Source organism: Notothenia rossii (assembly GCF_949606895.1).
Source record: "Notothenia rossii genome assembly, chromosome: 4".
Taxonomy (NCBI): Eukaryota; Metazoa; Chordata; class Actinopteri; order Perciformes; family Nototheniidae; genus Notothenia; species Notothenia rossii.
The window spans coordinates 7,728,812-7,753,726 of record NC_136902.1 but is presented as its reverse complement, the minus strand read 5'-3'; the positions used below and the strand labels follow the sequence as shown (position 1 = coordinate 7,753,726).

General features: G+C 39.1%; 1 protein-coding gene across 1 annotated transcript; it reads left to right on the top strand.

Annotated features, from left to right (window-relative positions):
- The first annotated feature begins 625 nt into the window (after positions 1–625).
- On the top strand, positions 626–23,292 carry LOC307035350 (uncharacterized protein). The gene is made up of 6 exons (XM_079674546.1): positions 626–1,224; positions 17,921–18,071; positions 18,633–18,700; positions 18,893–19,002; positions 20,044–20,135; positions 20,784–23,292. Exons 1-6 carry the CDS (start codon positions 952–954, stop codon positions 21,368–21,370), a joined length of 1,281 nt encoding a protein of 426 aa, XP_079530672.1. The 5' UTR covers positions 626–951; the 3' UTR covers positions 21,371–23,292.
- Positions 23,293–24,915: the final 1,623 nt, after the last annotated feature.

The window sequence follows — 24,915 nt, the reverse complement described above, 5'->3', positions numbered from 1 at the left end:
CAGAGAGGTCGGAGACTTCGGGTGGCAGTATACGCCGTGAAGTTGTTTGCGGCCTGCCAGTAAACCCAAAGCAGAAGAAGAAGAAGAAGAAGACATCAGCGGCTTAATTTGACTAATTCTCCCACAGGGACTTATTCCGGTGTGAACGCGATCTGTACTTTGCTGTGACAGTGTTTGTCTGTGTATAGTTGTATATGTTCAGTGTCCAGTATCCTTCCTCCTTTTAAAAAAAATGTAGCCATATTCACTAAACGTTTCAATGCATGCGTGAACATGTGCATATTTCTTGTGATTAAATCTGAGCCGACATTATCCCCTGGATGTTGTGCCGATGAATCTCAAATGGACAAAGGGAAAAGAAAAGAGAGAAAGAACAGAAGAGAGGAGGAGAGAGTTTGACACGGAGAATATGGAGGGTAAGAGGATTGAGGGGGGGTGCGTTTGTTTCGCGTACCAGTCGGAGCAGTGTGTGAAATGTGAACTGTGTGAGTGTTTGAGTGTGTGTGTGTGTGTGTGTGTGTGTGTGTGTGTGTGTGTGTGTGTGTGTGTGTTTAAGTGTGTGTGTGTGTGTGTGTGTGAGTAGGGGAGGATCCTCTTGCTCTTAAAGCCGGGTCAGAAACAGAGAGATCTGCAGAGCTGAGAGTGAGAGGCACTGACAAGGGAACACACACTTTCACTGACTCTTGAACACACAGAAACACACACACACTCACAGAAACAAAAACAATTGGCCTATTGTACACACACACACACACACACACACACACACACACACACACACACACACACACATACACACACACACACACACACACACACACACACACACACACACACACAAACACACACACACACACACACACACAAACACAGTTGTCTCACACATACACATTTTGCTGGACCCTGGACTGACCTCTTAAGGATACGTCCCTCAGGATACTGTTTCCCATCATGCACCAGGGGGTCTCCACCCAGCAGGGGGTCTCTACCCGAAGGACTACTCAGGACGAAGGCTCATGGAGCTCCAGGTCGAGGAGGGGGTCTTCGTGCCGGAGCCTTTGCCCGCCGAGCGGAGCTCCTCTCTGGACCTGGCTCCTGCTCGGGGCCCTGCTGGTTCCTGGAGCCTGGTGCTTTCTGAACGAGGAGCAGGAGGAGCTGCTGGTGGAGCTCCACAACCATTACAGAGGACAGGTGTCCCCCAGCGCCTCCGCCATGATGCCTCTGGTAAGACATCAGGAAGCTTCTCATATTAGCATTTTCTTGCATGACCCCAAAAATTGACATCAATCAATAGACAGGAGTTAAAAAGACGAGTGAAATAATGAGCACTTTGTTGCAGTACCAGATAAAACACCTCTGATAAATTTCCTCCATTTGCTGCAAAGATAATCTGTAAATGCATTTGGTTTGTATGTTGAGTCAGAATGCACTCCTTCAGGGGTCTTTTTGTGGGTAAATAATTCCTCATAAAAAGGGACATTAATGCTTTCTTAAGTTTCTCTTTGCCTTTCTCTTGTACAGTCAGTTTGAGTCTTACGAAAGATTGAATTCGATTTTTTTTAAAGTGGTACAGTACTGCATATCATACTCACTAACATATTATATACAGAAAATGACAGGAGAAACCATGCAAGCAACACAAATAATGAGAAGAAAGATGTATATATAAATATATACATAGACACACCTACCATAAGATAAGCAGGGCTTTATAAAGCGAGGGTGGTCCATTAGGGCGGTCAATCAAATAGATAAGACACTTTTTGAAAGTATGAAACAATAAATGAATGGAGTCCAAAGCACCCCATAACATCAAGAGAGCCAGAGGAAACAGTTTAAAGTCTCTGCAGTCATGATTTAAGTTCCAAGAAAAGACCACATTCTGCAGCTTTTAATTTATTAGTAGATGGTTTCAGTCAAAAGAAGAATTTAAAATGAAACTGTTGACAGTGAAGGTCACTCTGAGTAATCCACAGAGGTCAGAAACAGATGCTTCTTTTGAGTTATACTAATCTAATATGTCAGGGTTTGGAGCACCATGAATCAATGAGTCATTGAGCCTAATTACGTGGGGATGGTCTGATATCTGCTAACCTCAGCGAGTCACACTGCAGGTCTTTGTGTGTGACGGGGCAATACATATCTGGACTTTTGTGATAACATATATCCTGAATATTGTGTTTTGTTGTTACGTTATGGAGTTTTCCCTTTCCTGTAGTGTGTTACAGGTTTGTGTGCATGTAAATGGTCTGCAGAGGATAAAATCCCTGTGTTCTGTGCCTCCATTGGAATCCTTTGGGACATCAATTTATAACATTTGCGCTAAGGCTAAGGGGCGGGACGTCTCTAAACAGATGACCAATCGCAAAAGAACCGGCCAGCTAACCAATCAGAGCAGACTGGGCTCTGTTTTCAGACAGAGGGTGAAAAGAGGTGCTGCAGCACAGGCAGTATGAGAGCAATAAAGAGCTTTTTGAACATTAAAGCATGGGACATGTCACAGGAGAGACACTACATATGAGGAACCTGAAAATGAGCATAAAAGGGCCCCTTCAAAGGCTTATTATCTGTCTTCACTAAGTCATCATATCCACATTACTGATGGTCATTTATCAACATATCTCATTGTGTACTGTAATTGTTTAATGGAAGCATCAACAGTCAACCACACAATATCTATACTGAGGTATTTGCTCAGACATAGAGTGATATTTGATTTCATTCATATTGCCCAGTCCTATGATTGGGTGACCAGCCCCTTGGAAACAGGTAATTGAACTCATAAAACTTGCCAACTAAGGACGGAGGAATAACTCCGCTTTCAAATCGTTGCAAGTCTCCGAATATCGAACGTTTTTGGTACCAAATCACAGCATGGCTTTGTTATATGTTCCTCAAGATGTTAAAGGTCTTAATATGGCGTTTTCAAGCTCATTCTGACCAATTCTACAGTGATCAAAATGTTAGAATTTAGCAGCAAATATTTGTAACAACAAAAGTGGTAATTATGCAACAACTCATGAGATATATTGAAGCACGAGGATATACTTGTATCATTAAGCTCTAAGGACTTATAAACATCTACATCTACATTTGCATGGTTTTGGCGCCTAATCAAACCATAACGTTTATCACAGATTAATAACTTGAGAACATTGACACTCAGTACTGAGCTGTCCCTCAATTAATCTGTAGACAACATTTGGTCCATGTAGGTCTCTAAGGGATACCATAATAATGCAACAAATGAAAATATGCAATAAAGTGAGACTTTTATCACTATAATTAAACTGTGAAGAACACAACTGCCGATTCTGAATGTAAAACTCAACTAAAAGAAGTCAACATGTTTCCACAAAGCTGAAATAATTTAGTTTTTTTAAAGATGTTCTCGGAGATGTCTCTCCAAATTGTTTTCTAATTGTCTCCAGCTGGTTTGTTTCTGTGGTGCATTGTGTTGTTTTGAGAACAGTGTCTAAACATTGTGGGGGACTAGAGGAAGGAGGAGGTGGACACAAAGGAAAGGAGACAAGGGAACAGGAAGTAAAGTAGCTCTCAGTTTTCCAAACAGAATCTCTGGAGCTGTTTATCTGAAACTTGCTCTGTCTTGTTTTAATTATCTTTGTTTGAATCTGTTTTCACGTCCCTTAACAACATCATCTTGTTTTTCCATTTCTCTTCACTAGCTCTCTTTCTTGGACAGGACTTTCACTTGTACAGAGGATGTTGTTAGTTTTAATACTTTTACCGAAGTTCAAGATCTGAGTATTTAGTCAAAGTATTGACCCTAAATATTGCTTATTGATAAGTCTATTATGGCTCCAACATACTAATAAATAAATGTACTATTACTTTTGGACCAACACTAAAGGCACCAAGGCACTTAACTCTTTGTCCTAAAGGGATTATCAAGACGTTTTCCATTTGTCACGACATCGCTTCTGACTTGTCTTCAGTTTGTGACTGGGATGGATTTCAGGTGAACTGACGATCAGATGAAATCTCTGAGTGGGAGCTCGGGCAGGTTGGAGCCGGCGGGATGTTTTGGTTTAGTCGGTGGACCAGAGAGAAGCTGCTTTTACTCCTTATGGAGATGTGAGGATGTGCTTTTATGGTTGTGGATGTCAGAAAATACTTTTACATTAGTGTACGAGTGTGGTCGCTTGGATCGAATTACAACCTCTTCCAAAATCTGTTTTTTAAAAACTTGTGTAACTTTGGGGTGACATTAAATGTACACTATAGTTGCGTCCTCTTGCTGTCAATATACAAGTACACATATATTGTCTGTAAAGATCTGAGACCCTGATTGAATTGGATCACTAGCAGGTGAAACATTTCCATCAAGGTGTTTTTCCCACTGTGGAGATAAGTGTGCCAGACGAGGATGATGAAAGGATTCCTCTTCATCTGAACCTTACAGAGATAAGTATCACATCATCTAAAAAGAACGTGAAAACCTATTCGGGTCAGACTCAGCTTGGAATAAACTTGATTTGTTTTAAAGTTTAAAAGAATGTATACCCGTCAATGTGTGCACTGATTCTCCAAAGAGCCTTCCTGTTAGCAAGCTTGTGCAAACACTCAGAAAACCTGCGTCTGCCAGATGGAAATATATGCAAAACAAAAACAAAAACAAAAAACAAAAATGCAAAGCTAATCTCTTAAAGGTGTAGCTACCTGGAGAGTTGCCTTGTTTCCCTTGGTGCAAACATGACATTTTAAAGATATTTATGTTCCAGCCCGATTACATTCAGCGCAGATCTGCCCCATTGTGGATCTCCTTTTTAATCCTTCAGATTCATACAGCATGCACACAACTATGTTAACAATTTAGCTCGTGTTAAAGCTATTTGTCGTTGAACACGCATAATTAAAAACCAAGTGTCAGTGCTGTACAGAGGGCAAGATTAGCACCAAATGTTCTGCAGGTGATGCCAAGACAACGTATCCTGAAAATCTCTTTCAGTTTCATGAACATGCATCTTCCCCTCAGGATGAATTGTAATTTAATCTAGCACCATGATCAGGTCAACATCTTAATGCAAATAAGGGGTTCTTACAAAATCCTCTTTAATACTCACACACATTTAGACAGCACCTCAGACACAGCGAGATGTTGCCTTTGCATTAAACCCATCCTGGTATTAGGAGCAGTTATTATAAAGTACCTGGGGAGCAGTGTTGTAAAATAACATCCCTCAAAAATACCACTCTGTGCTTGGTTTGTTTTGGGACTAAAAAACGGCCACCCAGCTGTTACCAAGACTGATCTACAGCGCTCCTATAGGGGCGTTCACACCAAGTTCTTTTCCCACAATAGTTCATCAGAACTCTTTTAGTTCTGATGAACTAAAGCAGATCGCGTTCACAACGGAATAAATTCCTGGGGGAGGATTAGGCAAATTAAGCCGCTGACGTCACTTCTTCTTCTTCTGCTTTGGGTTTACTGGCAGGCCGCAAACAACTTCACGGCGTATACTGCCACCCGGAGTCCTCAGCCGGAAGTCCCCGGAGTTGGGGAAGGCTTCAGTAGAAGCGGCTGGGACTCCCAGCAGCTTCTACTGAAGCCTTCCGAGTAAATCGCCAGAACGCCGACACCTCCTCATCTCCACCGCTCCCATGTTTTATTTTGTGTTGCCATAAGTTAGTCTCTCTGCGTTTCTGCGCTGGGCTAATGCTAATGCTAAAAATGCTAATTCGAGGATAATAAAATGGCGGCTTCACAAAACCTTTTTGGAGTTTTACGGGGCGTGGTTTGCAATCCGCCCAGCCAATCAGACATAGGAACCTTTTTCTCGCACGAAAGTCCCTGCTTTTTGGTGTGAACGCAAATATATCTGAGTTCTGATGAACTATTGTGGGAAAAGTACTGCGGTGTGAACGCGCCATATGTGTCCAATAATGTGGATTATGACCAAATACCGGAAGAACTAATTGCATTCCCATAAGCCTCAGCCGATAAAAAGTAATAAGCCAAAAATAAAACTTCCTCTGGCACACAAGTAGATACAACCCTTGCCGTTTGAGTGCCTCAAATCAGAATCTTTAGCAATTCCCTCTGAGCAGAGCCAGTTTCCTAATAAAACACGTTCTTGTTCAGGTGAGCAGATCAGGGTCATCACTTTCTAAATGGTATATAAAAGGATTTAAGAAGGCCTCAGAAATGCTGAGTAAATGTCAGCCTGAATTCCAGGAACAGACGGGTGTTTCCCTCTGAAGACTCCCTCCAGATTATAACGTAAGTGTCAGAGGAGGAACGCAGTGGGGAAATCATCCTGGACGACAGACAGGGTTGAGCAACAATAGGAGGAGGAGGAGGAGGAGGAAGAGGAGGAGGAGGAGGAGGAAGAGGAGTGTTGGGCAACAGACGAGGAACACAATGTTTGGATAGAGAGAAATGAAAATTAGGTAGTGAATGAATGAGCACCCAGAGGAATGCGGGTGTTTGTGTTCATTCATAGTGTGTGTGTGTGTGTGTGTGTGTGTGTGTGTGTGTGTGTGTGTGTGTGTGTGTGTGTGTGTGTGTGTGTGTATGTGTGTGTGTGTGTGTGTGTGTGTGTGTGTGTGTGTGTGTGTGTGTGTGTGTGTGTGTGTGTGTGTGTGTGTGTGTGTGTGTGTGTGTGTGTGTCTGGTAATCAGGAGAGGTCTCAGTCTGACTCTGCCGGTATGGAAGCCCCACTGGGACATTTCCATATTTATGTTTTTCTTACGGCTTTCCTTTTCTGCTGGATCAGATTTAAAGAGGGATGCAACGAGAGAAAAGTGGAAAGAAGGAGTTTAGGAAATATTAAGAGGGAGAGAAGGATGAAAGGAGACAAGGTAACAAAGAGGAATAGGTGAGGATGAAAATAAAATAAATACATAAGAATAGGGAGTAAGGAGAGATGGACAGAGCTGGGAGAGAAAGGAGGTCAGAGTGTCGACCTGTGAGGAAATTACAGAGGCCAGATTTCTGTTTTTGTTGGCAGAATGTCTGTAGAATGTAACCACAACCTGCACAGACCAATAGAAACCAGTGTGACGCTCAGACACAACTGCTATGAAACAGAAGGTTGGTATCAAGTAAAAGTACAAGACAGAAGAAAACTATTCTCACATAACTAAAAGAAAGTGAGAAACCAGCCGGACAGAAATTATAAAAACAAAAAGCCAAGAAGAGATGATTCCCAGATTCCTTTTCCACCGATGCCTCATGTGCTCTTCACCAATCATTCAACTTTATTAATCTGAGAGAGATATTAGGGTTCTTGACAGTTACACCATATTTAAATAACATTAACAAATTAGTTAAAAGCAATAAAAGTCCTTGTAGCCACTGGGATTCAACTGATTCCATTAAACAGGATTGCTCAAGTAGCCGCACGCTGGGGCGCCGCCAGGGATTTTGGGACTCATGAAAATATATCACATAAGGCGCGTTCACACCAAGTACTTTTCCCACAAAGGTTCCTGACAACTACGATTTAGTTGCGTTCATACCAAAAAGTCCCAGGAACTAAATTAGTTATAGAGAACCTTTTTTACCCCCTTTTCAGTCCCTGCTAGAGAGCAGGGACTTTCGTGGGAGAAAAAGGTTCCTGTGTCTGATTGGCTGGGCGGAATGCAAACCACGCCCCGTCAAACTCCCAAAAACGTTTGTGAAGCCGCCATTTTATTATCATTATTAGCATTAGCATTATTAGCATTAGCATTAGCCCAGCGCAGAAACGCAGAGACTAACTTATGACAACACAAAATGAAACATGGGAGCGGTGGAGATGAGGAGGTGTCTGCGTTCTGGCCGTTTACTCTGAAGCCAGTCCCTAACTCCGGGGACTTCCGGCCGGGGATTTTGGGCGGCAGTATACGCCGTGAAGTTGTTTGCGGCCTGCCAGTAAACCCAAAGCAGAAGAAGAAGAAGTGACGTCAGCGGCTTCATTTGCCTAATCCACCCCCAGGAACTAATTTCCGGTGTGAACGCGATCAGTACTTAGTTCATGAGAACTAAAGAGTTCTCAGGAACCTTTGTGGGAAAAGTACTTGGTGTTTTGTAGGCAGAGATCCAGCCATGCTTTGCTATATTTGCTCAGAACTGTACCAGTGACACATTCACCAAGGCCTTTAAGGAAAAGTCTTTCCCTCAGTCAGCTATCAAACACGATATGCAACAGAGAGAAGGGTCTTGTTACATAACCTGGAAACAAATAGTATGTTTTATTGTTTTTGTATATGGTTTTAGTGCAAATGTGTGTTTTACTGTTTGTTTGTGGATCCAATGAAGAACAGCCAATGGGGATCCAAATGAAGACGTGAAGATGCTCTATGAGTAAAGATACATTACAAGCTCCACCAATGTTAGGAAATACTTTACACTTCCTGTCTCCTAAGAGTTGGTAATCACATCAAATTTCTCTACGGCGTTCAGTCTGATATTATGACACTGATAAGAAGGGATTTATCATCTCAGGAGTTGAAATGATCTAGCTAAGCCTAATTCCTGCTTTGTATTAAAGGCTCTGTCTCAATGTTTTCATCCCTGCTGGTCCGACTTGAGTCTGATAGATAAAATAATATAAGTTTAGACAGGGTCCAAAAAAAAGAGAGCCAACAACAATAATTTACCTTGACACTTTTCTCAAAATAAGACCGTTTTGGGTCCTTAGATTTGAGCCAATTTGGCCTGCAAAGTCCTTAAAACTGCTTAAATTACAGTAGATGTTAATGTTAATTATTATTTATATAATATTCAGAAGCTTTACCTTGACCCTTGATTTTTTTGTTCAGGCACCTAGCATTTATTTATAATTTATTTATAGAATTAGAATCAGATTTACACATACAATGAATTTGCTTTGGTGTATGGATCAACACAGTAAGAGCTATTTAGTTAAAAATGGAAACAATAGAGAGGCGAAGTCCCGCCCTTCTACTTCCGACCCATGGGACCTTATTTCGGAAAAGTATGTATTGAAGTCAATGGAGAGAGAAAACGTATCTTTCGATCCCGTTTGAATTGTGCCATGAATTACACATATGATTATTGTCAATCTTAAAAAAAAAAAAAAATAATAATAATTTCCATGTCAAAAAAGTCACAGTTTGTCTTAAAATTGTTGAAATCTAAGACTATGAAAAATACGCAGCTAGAAAGACTACAAATCCCAGAATCCCGGTCCCGCATGCTGGCTCTTACGGAACCGACTAACTCCCCTTGTGTGTACAGCTCTCAACATGCCCAGACTTGGAGTGATTTTCACCTCTTTTAATACTTTTCGCCTCATTCTGAAAGAAAGAAGTGAAATGTGCCAACGTGACGGCCGTCTTGGTGTGTGGTGCGACTGCGAGACGGGAGATGTAGTTCATTGAGCGGTTTCACACAAAAAAAAGTGTTACTTCACAGTTTTCCGACACATTTTCATTTTTTTGACTTGCAAAATTATCTTTTAAATTCACAAACATCATATGTGTAATTCGTGGCACAATTCAAACGGGATCGAAATATAACTTTTCTTTCCCCATTGACTTCAATACATACTTTTTCCGAAATAAGGTCCCACAGAGCCCCCCCGGAAAGGGAGGGACTTCGCCTCTCTATACAGAACTTTTTTAACAACTATTTAAAAAATGATACAATGTACAGTACTATAAGAATATAACACTTCACTGTAAGTATGCAATATGTGCAGTATATCAGAATTTAAAGAGACAGAGCTGTGCAGTTTTAAAAGAGAGAAGTATTGAACAGAAATGTGCAAAATACATTACACATACAGTACATGTGACTTCTGCAGTCATTTGTCTGGGGAATTAAAGCAGATTGTAACGTCTCTGACAAAAGACAAAAGACAGATGTTAGTGGGTGTTAGTGGATATAAGGTCCAGCCAGAAAAATGGCCTTGATAGAAAACAGCAGAGAAACAAATGTGACCCGTCCAGACCAAACTGGTCTGGCATTTTGTTGCATTATAAATAAGGGCTTTGGTGCTGGGATGTAATGAGGGTTCAGGAATTCAATTGCAATTTTGAGGTATTTTCATTTCATTCTACTTTTTATTTCAAATCAGAGATAAATATTAACACTCAAAGCTACTTACTGTATAAGAACACATGCTATGCTGATATGATATAATGCGGTACTCTAGTACAGATCTACACAGTATTTCAAGTATCTACATTTGGTCCACATTGTCTAACTACAATACTAAAATGTTCTTACATGAACTGGATCGTTTAATAACCATCATAATACAAATAAAATAAAATCAAAACATACTTGAAGTACATTTGATAATAATTATGTCCTTTATATAATTCTGAAATGGGCCACTGTGCAGAATGAGTACTTTCTGTACTTGAAGTATATTTTGATGCTAATATATTTGTATTTTTACTTAACATGTTGAAATCGGGACTTTTACTTGTAGTGGATAATTTTAAGACTGTATTATTTGTACTTTCACTTAATTAAAGGATTTGAGTACATTTCCAACACAGTTTTTCCACCCCTGGAGCATTGTAAGCAGGTCAAGCCTTCCTGCTGCGGTCCGGATTAAAACAAACAGAACACAAACAGCCTGAAACAAAGCGGTAAATAAGAAAGCCTCCAGCAGAGGAGGAATGTAAATCTGCTCAGCAGGAGAAACTGTAATACTCTCTTCTGATATTTCATCATCTGTACTGTACCCTGCTGATTACTGCAGCTTAGAAACCAATAACACAAACTCAAGGGGAACGCGTTCCTCCGCAGCTGGAGAGAAACGTACAGTTATATCACGACTCTGTTTCCATCACAGAGCAACTGGAGGGAAGCCTGACGTCAGGAAACAATCCTGAACTGAGACTGCCAGGAGAGACATGTGTGGCTCCAACGGCTGAAACCAATATCCACTCTTAAAGACATTCAAGTGAATAAAACTCTATTGATTAGATGATATTGTATTGAAGTAAACACCGGGCAGGATCAGTTTGGAACAAAAGCTTCCTTTGTTTTAAAGGATAAACACTAATCAGATTAGCATCAGGACTAATCGCAGGGAGTTTATAGCTTATGGTGAAATAATGAGTTTAAGAACCTGTTTTGAAAAAATAAACATTATTTGTTCAGATAAAAAAATACATTTGTTTTCATTTACACTTGAAAGGATGAAGGCACTTGTTAACAACACTTTGGTTCAGTTTTTTGCCTCTTTTGTCACTTTGGCAACAAGGAAAATCTTTGTTGGATAATTATAAGAACATCTGAAGAGAAATCAGTTTTCTTATTATTTAGTCAAAGCTGATTAAGAGGATACCGTAAATTAGACTGTTATAATAATCTTCGTTATAACAACTCTTGGTCTGCAGGCTGGACTCAAGCTAAAGTCCCTCATCTTACTATAAGTAGTTTCAAACTGAATTAAAGGGGACATATTCTGCTGATGTTCAGGTGTATATCAGTATGTAGTGTCTCTACTTTAAAGAGTCCTCTCCTGCTGATGTTCAGGTGTATATCAGTATGTAGTGTCTCTACTTTAAAGAGTCCTCTCCTGCTTATGTTCAGGTGTATATCAGTATGTAGTGTCTCTACTTTAAAGAGTCCTCTCCTGCTGATGTTCAGGTGTATATCAGTATGTAGTGTCTCTACTTTAAAGAGTCCTCTCCTGCTGATGTTCAGGTGTATATCAGTATGTAGTGTCTCTACTTTAAAGAGTCCTCTCCTGCTGATGTTCAGGTGTATATCAGTATGTAGTGTCTCTACTTTAAAAAGTCCTCTCCTGCTGATGTTCAGGTGTATATCAGTATGTAGTGTCTCTACTTTAAAGAGTCCTCTCCTGCTGATGTTCAGGTGTATATCAGTATGTAGTGTCTCTACTTTAAAGAGTCCTCTCCTGCTGATGTTCAGGTGTATATCAGTATGTAGTGTCTCTACTTTAAAGAGTCCTCTCCTGCTGATGTTCAGGTGTATATCGGTATGTAGTGTCTCTACTTTAAAGAGTCCTCTCCTGCTGATGTTCAGGTGTATATCAGTATGTAGTGTCTCTACTTTAAAGAGTCCTCTCCTGCTGATGTTCAGGTGTATATCGGTATGTAGTGTCTCTACTTTAAAGAGTCCTCTCCTGCTGATGTTCAGGTGTATATCGGTATGTAGTGTCTCTACTTTAAAGAGTCCTCTCCTGCTGATGTTCAGGTGTATATCAGTATGTAGTGTCTCTACTTTAAAGAGTCCTCTCCTGCTGATGTTCAGGTGTATATCGGTATGTAGTGTCTCTACTTTAAAGAGTCCTCTCCTGCTGATGTTCAGGTGTATATCAGTATATAGTGTCTCTACTTTAAAGAGTCCTCTCCTGCTGATGTTCAGGTGTATATCAGTATGTAGTGTCTCTACTTTAAAGAGTCCTCTCCTGCTGATGTTCAGGTGTATATCGGTATGTAGTGTCTCTACTTTAAAGAGTCCTCTCCTGCTGATGTTCAGGCGTATATCAGTATGTAGTGTCTCTACTCTGACATGTCTCATGCTTTAATGTTCAAAAAGCTTTTTATTGTTCTCATACTGCCTGTGCTGCAGCACTTCTTTTCACCCTCTGTCTGAAACAAGAGCCCAGTCTGGTCTGATTGGTCAACTGGCCGGCTATGTTGTGATTGGTCCACCGCTTAGAGACTTCAGGTACAATGTGTCTGAGCACTAGCCAGAGTATTACATAGTGGTTGTGAAGGCTCATATATAAAAAACTAAGCTGTAAGTAAATGACTGTCAATGACTTATGTTTAGACAAAGAGGAAAAAAAAATCACCTGTTCAAAGACCGGGTGACCCCTAGTAGGGGCAAAAGAGCTGAAAGAGGTGTGTGTGTGTGTGTGTGTGTGTGTGTGTGTGTGTGTGTGTGTGTGTGTGTGTGTGTGTGTGTGTGTGTGTGTGTGTGTGTGTGTGTGTGTGTGTGTGTGTGTGTGTGTGTGTGTGTGTGTGTGTGTGTGTGTGTGTGTGTGTGTGTGTGTGTGTGTGTGTGTGTGTGTGTGTGTGTGTGCATGCATGACCCATAAGTCATAACACAGACCAGATGTTGAGAGCCTGGAGAGAGACAGGAATGTGAAGGAGACCCCTGACTATTGTTTGTGTTGTGTGTCATATCTGAACAAATAAACACACGCACACACAAACACACAATCCTGTTGTTCATTCTTTTGTGTCTTAGCAACAGTGACTCAAACCACGAGATGGAAATAACTGGAGTTAAAGACGTCAATCTGTTCTCCCTCATCAGAAAACACATTGATTTCTACTGAACATGTCAAGCTTTAAAAACACAAATATATATTAAAGATTCACGAGATGATTTCAACAAACTGAAGGAAATCATTTGTTGGGGACAGTTTTCTGAGGCGATGTAATCTTCTTTTGGTGATTTAATGAGTGTTGAAATAATGTGCATGGTAATGAAGGGACATGTCAGCAGGTGCTTTTATAGTTTTTGGACGATTATGGAGATCTATGGCCGAGAAGAAGAAGATATATCAGGCTCTGACACACACACACACACACACACACACACACACACACACACACACACACACACACACACACACACACACACACACACACACACACACACACACACACACACACACACACACACACACACACACACACACACACACACACAGCTATTTTGCTGAGAACAATATAGTAAATAAATACAATAATTAATAAATCCCTCTAACAGTCGGCGGCTTTGTGTTTTCATCCAGTACTTAATGACTTTTTATTTATACAAAATGGTATTGAAATGTGATTTGATATCAGAAATATGTTGTATTGAATCCTCATGTTTCTGCCGTTAACTATAGCAGCCTAACTCTTAAAAAAACAGGTCGTAAATCAAAATCTATTTCCAAGAATAAATCATTCATTTTTTGTTTGTTTTCCAACATAGTGCTGTTTTCTCATCATTAGCTAATACAAATGTACGAAGTGATAGACGTGTAAACGATATGCATGTTTATGTATTTTAAATAAGGCCGTAGTGGGTTTCCACCTCACCTGCGCATGGACACTACAAAAACTTGAAATCTTACCAAGTATCTTTGTCTAATATCTAGTCAGAATATTTCTCTGCACCTGTTATCAGACTCAATAACTTCAGAAGTGACACTGCAGTGAGATATTGGTTCTTGTTTTTAGACAATGCATCATCTTGTTGAGTCAAACAAATCTTATTTTGAGTTGTATCTCAGATGAAACACATATTTCTTTGCATATTTATTAGAACATCACCAACTAACATCAGGAAACAGAAAACGTTTGAGTATTTGCGGCTTATATGGAACACAACATTTCCTGATTCTGGTCAAATATAGTTCAAAATTAGTTCTCTCAGCGAATTACAAGATCTGATTTGTCTAAATATCCCTTCTTATTTCAAGAAATCTTACCAAGCCAATGTTCACTTGTTCTTTTGGCAGATGTGTGTGCTTATTTCAAGGGAAAACTGCTTTTTTTCATTATTGTTTGACTTGTTTTTGGAGCAGCATTTTTTCCAGTCTATCTTCTGCTTATTCTATTTATTTCTCTATCAGAGTTTTTTCCTAAATGTGCAAAAATCATTAAGCCCTGGTGATTCATTATTAAACGATTTGACTCACTTCTTCCTGCAATATTGATGCGTGGCATTAAGTCTATGTTTGAGCAGTTTGTTGCAGCCTGTCAGACAGAAATAAACATCAGTAAACAGGATCAGTCCAAGAAAAACAGTTTAAAACAACATTATAATCCACAGCACAACACTCACGTTTAACCAGACTCTCTCTATGCAGCCAGGAGCTGAATCCAAAAAATCTACAGTATGCTCTTTCTCACTTTGTTTGTAGTTGTTACTTTTCGCTTGGAATTCGATCGTGCCAAGTTTAACTCCAATGCAATCCGCTCTGTTTGAAACCTTTAAAAATAATAGTTTGGACTTGAAATGGCGGCAAAATCACAGCTGAAACCAATTTTGTAAACGAAAGCTTGTTAACAAACAGATAATTAGAAGTTATAAGTTACACCATGTCAGAAAGACCCTGTGGAGAGGGTCTAATTTGTCCTATTTTTACATTATAGCCAAGTCTAATATAATGCACTAAACTCCCTTTTTTCAGTCATTCATTTAAAGAGCTTACGAAATGCTATCCGTACGTGTTAGTGGGCTTGGTATGAGATAGAGATTGCATTTTTATTGTGAAATGTGCCTATATATTTTTTATTATTAATGTATTTTGAATAAATCACGATTATAACAGCATACAAAAGTTGTCTGTTAGTAACAATCGTTCATCGTGTCGTCAACTTCATGTGTCTGCCTTCATTTCGTAAACTCTTTAAGTTGTTTACTTTATTCTGTAAATACTGTATGTGCCAAACAGGGTTTATTGTGCGAGTGTTTCTACGAAGCTGAAACACAACACTTTGTTTGGTTAGGTATCTTTCACCATGGAAATCACACCATCCTGCATGACGGGAAGTAAATACGTCAGGATGGAGACGAGTCAGGGTCAGAGGTGAAGTCATGGAGCATGCTTTGTCATAGTATCACCTCCTGGTGAAGGAAACAGACTGAAGAATAACGTTTTTTTATGAAGCGTGTTTTGTTAAATGACAGTGAAGATTTTCCCGTGTGATACTCGAGTCAGGGTCAAACACAATGTGTTGTTGATGAATCTAAATGTTTCTTCACTTTCCTTTTTCCTGCATATCTCTGCGATTTCCGTGATATGATATTACATGTCACATCATTTTCAACAATGTTTTTCTAACTAGACTAAATGAATGCCTCTTAAGCCAAACATCCATCTAAAAGAGGATATATTCTGCTCATCTTCAGGTTCATAGCAGTATTTAGTGTCTCTGCTGTGACATGTCTCCATGCCCAGTCTGCTCTGATTGGTTAGCTGACCTGCTCTTTTGTGATTGGTCAACGGCCAAAACCTACATAACACACTACAGGAAAAGGAAAACCCAAAAAGCATAATAGGGTCTCTTAAATGTCTATTAAAACACCCATAAATAATGTGTTTACTAAATCGTCTCAAGATCTCTGGTCGATTTTTATAATACAGAGACATAAAACCTACAATATAATAATAAAGCTTAAAGGTAGGGTAGGTAAGAATGGAGAAACCAGCTCGAGTGCGCTAGAATTTGAAAATACACAACGGGAAAAAAACTGCCTCTTACTTCAGACTTCCTTACAGAGCCCCTCCTCCAACACACACGAACGCGCACATGACCAATGAGGGCACGAGATCAGCTTGTGCACAGATGGAAGGCTGACAGGCAGGCAGGTAGGCCATCCAGTTATTTTAGCCGGGCCGGCTCAGATGATTGTTCGTGCTTTTTACAGCGCCACGGCTTCCACGGATGACATGTTCTGTGTATTTATTGTCAAAGCATTTAATATATTCATTGCTATCGGGATGTTAAGAGCATTCCGTGGAATATAACAAAAAGTGTTTCTGAAGTGAATTACCTACCCTACCTTTCACTTTGTGTGCAGCGTGTTCCCCGAGATGCCTGAAACATGATGAATAAAGAACAGCTTTACAATAAAATCATCACACTAATCAGAATCATGCTTTACACGAAAAACACAGCTGGGATACAAGAAAAATCTATAAAGTATCATGAAATAATTCCCTGTGTTAACATGAACATACCTGAAGCTTTATTAGATTTCACGTAAAGAGTGCTGGGACATCTTAAAGAACATATCTGTACATGAAAGCATCTGCTCTCTCAGCATCTTTGTGTGTCTTGTCTTCATAAAATGATTCAGTAAACTTTGTGAAAAAACTTTCTTTGAGGCTGTTCAAGATTTATGATCTTTAGGATCCACAGGGTTCTTCACGTCTGGTAATGCTGCATTCAATTATAAGTTGGACCGTGGGATTTTATACTCCCGAATTGGGGGGGGGACCATTTGAGAGGAATTTTCTGTCAGATGGTGATGCACATTTTACATTTCTGCTCTTCATTCACACCACAAATGTGTCCCCTCTTTTTCATGTCTCTTCTACATCAACATGTGTCCCCTCTTCTCCATGTCTCTTCTACATCAACATGTGTCCCCTCTTCTTCACGTCTCTTCTACATCAACATGTGTCCCCTCTTCTTCATGTCTCTTCTACATTCTTCATGTCTCTTCTACATCAACATGTGTCCCCTCTTCTTCATGTCTCTTCTACATCAACATGTGTCCCCCCTTCTTCATGTCTCTTCTACATCAACATGTGTCCCCTCTTCTTCATGCCCTTCTACATCAACATGTGTCCCCTCTTCTTCATGTCTCTTCTACATCAACATGTGTCCCCTCTTCTCCATGTCTCTTCTACATCAACATGTGTCCCCTCTTCTTTATGTCTCTTCTACATCAACATGTGTCCCCTCTTCTCCATGTCTCTTCTACATCAACATGTGTCCCCTCTTCTTTATGTCTCTTCTACATCAACATGTGTCCCCTCTTCTTCATGTCTCTTCTACATCAACATGTGTCCCCTCTTCTTTATGTCTCTTCTACATCAACATGTGTCCCCTCTGTGGAAAGAGACTCTGAAAGTTTCAGGAACAAAGATTCTCTCTCTTTTTTTGTCTTTTTTGAGTCTTGAGTAACCATTAGCCAATCAGCAACCAAGGTTGCCCCCCCCTTATCACCTGAATGTCCTCCTAGAGCACCATTGTGTTCTTCTTAACCAAATGTCTCTCAGAGGGGCGTGGGGAGGGGCTCCTTATTTTCATCTAAAGTAACAGACAAAGAATCAGCACTTTGGAAACAGGGCTGAAACAGAGGGGATTATGGGTAATGCTGCAATGATCTGTTTGGTGTTTCGACCCAAACACTTCAGAGACATGTGTTGTATATATCTGAGACCTATAATATATTGATGAAACACAGCATAATAGGGGACCTTTACCTTCTTTTGGTTGTGTGCAGAAATGGGACGCGAACCTGAAGGTGATCGCGGAGGGTTACGCTGCTAAATGCGTCTGGAACCACAACCCAGATTTGATGGAAACCGGAGAAAATTTGTTCGCCGGCACCGGACCGCTGGACATCCGAGAGGCTCTGGAGAAATGGTTTCTGGGTAAGTGCAGTCGACCAAACTCCATCTTGGAAAGGCCACATTTTGAATAATTTCCTTCAGAATCCAAACTTCTCCATCAACAAATATCAGAGAGACACACTATTAATGATAAAGAGAGAGGAACATTTAGTGGTTGAAGAGAAACAGATATTTCTTCTGAGGAGTCGGTGGAGACCAAAATGAGAGCAAAAAGAAGAGTGAATTTTGGACTTACAGGCGGACTCAAACAAAACACTGAATTTCATGATGGATAAAGTTTATTTAGCTGATATTGCACTTCAAACAGAGCCTTTGTTAAATACTGCTTAAAGTATAGGTTAGTTGATGCATCAGTAAAAATGCTTAAATAGTATAATATATGTACAGTATATAATGTGAATATTTTATAATAACTATTCTGTTATGGGACCTTTCTGCATCAGAAGTACTTCTAATTGAAATACTTTAATTACGTAAGGTTACTTCAGTTATGAATGCAGAGGGGATTTGTACCGTACTTAAATAAATGTTGTATTCATATTTATTATTTATAATGTATTGAAATGTAATTGATTCCCGTAGAACATCTGGACCATGACTTCCAAAACAACAGCTGTAATGAAGACAAGCTGTGTGGACACTATACACAGGTCATATATAAATACACACTTTTATACACTCGCTTGTATCTCTACACTTGGCCTGAACTTGGTGTGTGTGTGTGTGTGTGTGTGTGTGTGTGTGTGTGTGTGTGTGTGTGTGTGTGTGTGTGTGTGTGTGTGTGTGTGTGTGTGTGTGTGTGTGTGTGTGTGTGTGTGTGTGTGTGTGTGTGTGTGTTACAGATGGTGTGGGCAGACACACACAGGGTCGGCTGTGCTTTCCATTTCTGTAACAACATGGAGGGTCTTGACTGGGAGAGAGTCTCATACCTCGTCTGCAACTACTACCCACCGTCAGTACTACTACTACTTCCACTACTCATACTACAACTACCTACAACTACACACACTAAAACAACTACTACTACTATTTATAATACTGCAACAACAACTACCACCCACCGTCAGTACTTCTACTACTAGTACTACTACTCAGGGGCGGATGTAGAAAAATATTCATGGGGTGGCAAGAGATTTTGAGGGGTGGCATCCCCTGGCAGAAGTATGCTGATTTAATCTACTACTATTAAAACAACTACTTCTACTACTTATAATACTGCAACGACAACTACTACCCACCGTCAATACTACTACTACTTATATTACTCATACTACAACTACCTACTACTAGTACTACTCATACTAAAACAACTACTGGTACTGCTTTTAATACTGCAACAACAACTACTACCCACCGTCAGTAGCTACTACTACTACTACTACTACTACTACTACTACTACTACTACTACTACTTATTCTACAACTACCTACTACTACTAATACTACTACTGCTACTAATATTACATACATCAACAACAGCTATGATACTACTAGTATACACAGCATGTCACTGATACTACACTGCTGCACCATGATCTCAAAGTGTTCGTTTTGTTGGAACAAGAGCTCCCCCTTGTGGACAGTCATGTTTTTGTTCACAGTGTTTGTGTGTACATATTTAATTATGATATTTTCTATTTAATTTAAGGTTGAATATGTTGAGTAAAAACGTTGGTGTCAATGTGAGCAAATTGATTTAAGAATTATATTCAAAGTTATTTAATATTAATATTTATTTTCAATTTTAGTTCACTAATTTTTACTTTTCATGATGTTGACATTGACTTTTATCCGGGTGCAAATAGACACTCCGATAAAAATTGTTATTATATTAATAATATACTTTAAACTTTAAAGTATTTATTTGAGTACTTTAACATAGATGATATATTATTATTTTATGTTTTTTATATCAGTCACAGTTGCTTTCTCTTATATGGTATTTAAAGTCATAATGTCTGTGTGTGATGTTGTGATTTAAATGTGTCCTCAGAGGGAACTTTGAGGAAGAAAGGCCGTATGTTGAGGGGGAATGGTGCTCCAGATGTCCTGAAAACCTCCAGAAATGTGAAAACAACCTCTGTGGTAAGAGATGCCTCAGGAGCACAAACACACAGTGTCCCGCAGACCGTGGGGCAAAATCTAATTATTCAAATGTATGTTCACTTCTGTCCTAATGAGTGCAGCAGGATTTAAATAATAATAATAATAATAATAGATTTAATTTGTTGGCGCTTTTACAGGTGCTCAAAGACGCTTTACAGATAATAGTGAAGAAAACAATTTTTTTTGTACATTATTAGTCATATATTAGTCCTTTATTAGATGAGTTTAACTCTGTAGTGGGTCCTTCATCACATGCCTCTTGGCCTCCAGCATTCAGAATTCAATGTTTGATTTCCTTTTTACAAAAAAAGAAAATGTCATGGTTTTTTGTCGCACATTCGAGCTACGGAAGGACAACATTTATTAATATAAGTACAAAAATAATCTAGATTTAAATGCATGTGTACCATGGTGGACAGCATTAATAATAATTCAAACATCAATAGTACAAAATAAAGAACATTTACTCAAGTCAAATAAGAGATTTTTTCTCTTGTCATTTATGATTATCTCTTTTTATATCCACTATACATTAATAATATTTGTATTTGAGTAACTGAAAAAAGTGTAGTCTTTGGAGAAGATTTGTGAATGAAACATTATGTTCTTCTGTTGTTTGTTTTATAGTTGCTGACACAGAGGAATACGAGGAGGAAGAGGAGGAGGGGGAGGAGGATGGGGTTGATGATGATGATGATGATGAAGAAGGTGAGACAGTTTTTCCTCCCCAAGCTACATTTGAACCCTTCCTCCTGCCTGAAGACGAGCTGGACGTTGCTGCTGCTCCCATAGCAACAACTGCCCCCTACGACCAACCTGACGACGAAGACGAGGAAGAGGAGGGGGAGGAGGAAGAGGAAGAGGAAGAGGAAGAGGCTGCTGCTTCTCCGGTGACATCTCCCCCCAATGAGCAGCCTGACACCACCAGTACTCCCAGTATTACCACTGCCTCTGATTGGGACTCTGAGGAAGCCCAACCAACACCCGCCCCGGGCACTACCCCTCCTCCAGGAACCCCCTCAACAACACCAGAGGAAGAGGAAGAGGATGAGGAGGAGGAAGAGGAGGGGGAGCGAAGGGAGGAAAAGGCAGAGAGGGACGTAACACAAGATAATTACAAACACAGGAGAGATATGATTTCTGGTTCTGATCCAGTGTCCTCACCTTCACTCCTGTTAGCATTTCTGATTGGGATCCTGACTCTGAGGCTGTGAGGAGGAGGAGGATGAGGAAGAGGAGGAAGAGGAGACATCACCTCACCATGCCTGTGTTGACTGACTGCACATTACCTTGTTAACCCACCCTGGTAACAAACACTTTCACCCCCCTCCCTCCCGCAGAGTAATAGGAGTTAATTAATAAACAACTCTCAGGAAACAGCTTCCAAAACATCTGCAGGTAGTCTGGCCTGACATCTGGCTCAAATAATGAGAGCATAACCTGCTTCAACCTGCTCACAAAATACGACTGCAAGTAAATACAAGTCAGTGAAAATAACTAAATATGGTGTGATCATTAAGAGGAAACAGATTTATATCATTCGTTTGGAGGTTTTTTTAGACGAATGGGGGTTTATGATGTTTGTGATGAATGTTTATGACAATTTATTCTCACTCCCATCTCATGAAATACTTGTTGTGGGTCTATTCTTCACAGTATGAGGCCCTCTAGTGTCAGTTTTGGACGGTGTGTCAGACTCATTTTAGGCATAGTGATTTTTCAAAAATAAACGTCAGACACAGTTTAAATTCATTTTTAGGATGATATACACTACAGTACTACATATAAGGTTAAAAATAATCTGAGATCTAGGTCAGAATTCTAAGATTCAAGAATACAAAGAGAAAACTCAAAAAAAGTGAAAATCAACGTTTTTCCTGAAAATCCAAAATAAATTACTGACCAAATAGAATTTTTTTTTGTTCGGAGATTTAAGCCAGAATTCTGTGATTCAAAATGTTGGTCCGAATTCAGAAAAGAAAAAATCAGAATTTTGAAAAAGAAGTCAGAATTTTCTGAAAAAAGTCAGAATTTTTAACAAAAAGTCAAGAATACAAATATACTCTCAGAAGTCAGGAAAAAAATCTAAATCAACATTTTTCCTGTAAATCCAAAATAAAAATATTGACCAAATAAAAAAATGTTCTAAGATTTAAGCCAGAATTCAGCTGGTCCGGATTCTGAAAAAGAAAGTCCGAATTTGGAAAGAAATTATTACATTTGAAAAAAGTCAGATTCTTAAAGAAGAAGATTCTAAATTTGGACGAAAAAAACATGTTTTTTAAAAGAAAAGTCAGAATTCTGAGATTAAAGACAGAATTAACTTTTGGATCAGATCTCAAGAAGATTCACATGTGGCCATAATGCTACATCAGGAGCTACACTAGACTTGATGCAGAGTCCTGAAACCAGGCTATCTGTTTCCAGTGTTTATGCTAAGCTAGGCTTATCATATCCCTCAACTTACTTTGGTCAGTGACCACAAATAGATTTTCTCATTTAGAACAACTTGGCACTCCTCAATCGACGGTCTGAAAAAATTAAGTTCTTAAGAATGAAGTGTTTTGTTGCACACTCAGATGGTCTGACGATGCACAAAACTTTTCAACCACAAATGTGTTTAATTAGACGATAAATACAATTATTTTTTTCAGCATTTTCTGATTTGTTTGTACAGAGCTGTAGAGTTTGTGTATTAAAAAACAAAAAAGGGTTTAAGTGCGCTTAAGAGAGGTTACTCACTCAATGAATAAAAGCCGACCCTCAGATCTCCTCCTCGTGTTTATCTGCAGGGTGAATAATATACAGCATCATCTCATGTGGAAAAACCACTGTAAAATAAAGAAAAAGCAATATGTGTTATTTTGTTAAAGTGTTTAGTGTTTAGTAAATGCAGGAGAAATGACTGTTGTGTTTCACTTTGACGACCCTGCTTCTTCTTCTGCTTCTTCTTCACAGTACATGTATCTTCTGTGTATCATTTACTGGAAACTACAACTGGACAGAGTCATCTAATACTTTACGTCATCTCTGTTACACTGTCCTTAAAACAGGAAGTTACCATAACTATCTTTAATCATTTTAGTAAAAATTGCTGTAAATGTCTGTATATAGGATTAATAAAGAATTAAACATTTGTTCTTCTTTTTGACATTTTATGGTTATGTTGTTCTTTGGATTTTTACAGTTTATGTCCAATTATTATGAACACCTTTGCTCACACGTTGATACAGCCCTTTTGACACAATATATATATATATATATTTTTTTTCAGGATTTCTTAAGATAATTGAAATCAGAAAATGCAGACAATACATCAGAAAATACATCAGAAAATACATCAGACAATACATCAGACAATACATCAGAAAATACATCAGACAATACATCAGAAAATAACATCAGAAAAAACAGACAATGAGACGTTTCTTTCTAATAAATACATCTTTGAATATTGTTTTGTCTATTAAAATCAATGTTGCAATATTTATAGATATTTGACTGAAGTAAAAGTGCAAATACTACAGTGTAAAAATAACGTAACATGTAAAGTAAAAATCTGATTCATATCAACGTAGTATAAGCTTTCTATTAAATATCACGAATTATATTTTTAAAGAAGCATAACATGGAATTACTCAAAATGCAATTACTTTTAATGCAAAAATGGCAATTTCAGCATCTCTTTAATGAACCTGTTAAGCCCCAAGGTCCCCGCCGGCGGGGACCCTGTTTTTTTTTTCAGGACACTGTGTCTCAGGGGATCTTAATATTTAAGAACCTATTAATGTGTTATACCAGATTAACGGAAATAATCTCAGCTAACTGACGATATAAACAATCTTTACCAAAACAAAACACAAGTCTCATAAGAAGCATCTAAATGACCCCTTAGCGAAAAATGCTAACAGACATTGGCACAGAACTCAAGATAAAAGTATCCTTATTACTTATCGTAGCTGCACATACAAGATCTCCCATTAAAGCTGAGGTTCCACTGATTATTTAGGTATATAGTATCATCACTGAGTGATCCGAACTTGCGACAGGGGAAGCAAAGACAGACATCACAACACGTACCTTTACGTAGCTTCTAGGGAGATCGTCTCACCGTAGCTGTTAATCTGATCAAAAGACTTGTTCAATGGCATTACAACGAGCAAAAACGCGGCTGAATCGGTTAATCCATAGGTTGCTAAAGTTCCTGGGCAATAATTGGAATTATTTATAATCCATAATTCCATTTTTATGAAAAAATCGCAGAGCAAAAGTTAGCTGCTAATGGTAGCCACCATTAGGCTGCTGCTTCCGGTCTTGGCTATGCGGCAGTCTAACACACACACATGACCAAATAAGGACTATGTGGGAGTTCCCTTCGATTCCATTGGCTCTGACGGTTAGAAAGAGATGTCACATGTCAAAATCCAGCAAGGGGGGCCAGAGATATGGAAAATCCAACCAAATGGCCCCAGAAGAGGACTTTTTTGGCTGAATCTGTCTAAAAATGTCAAATATCACTTGTTTTGCATCAATCTTGATACAGGGTACTTATTATATGTTGTACTTTGGATTCCTAAAGCTTTTAATCTACTAACCCATCATCCAAGGTTAGTTTTCACTATAAGTACAAAATATTCTTTGGAAGGACACTATAATTTACAGTTTTTTACCATGTTCAATCGGAATTTTCTTTAAAATAAAAAACATCTATATTAAATCTGACTTTTCTACATCCAACTGACAGGGTTATCATTACTTT

What these genes read in the sequence shown, in the direction of transcription:
- LOC307035350 (XM_079674546.1), top strand. Translation starts at nt 952, where the DNA reads ATGCACCAGGGGGTCTCCACCCAGCAGGGGGTCTCTACCCGAAGGACT. An exon ending in CCTCCGCCATGATGCCTCTG is followed by an intron (nt 1,225 to 17,920) that starts GTAAGACATCAG and finishes GGTTGTGTGCAG; the next exon opens with AAATGGGACGCGAACCTGAA. An exon ending in TGTGTGGACACTATACACAG is followed by an intron (nt 18,701 to 18,892) that starts GTCATATATAAA and finishes TGTGTGTTACAG; the next exon opens with ATGGTGTGGGCAGACACACA.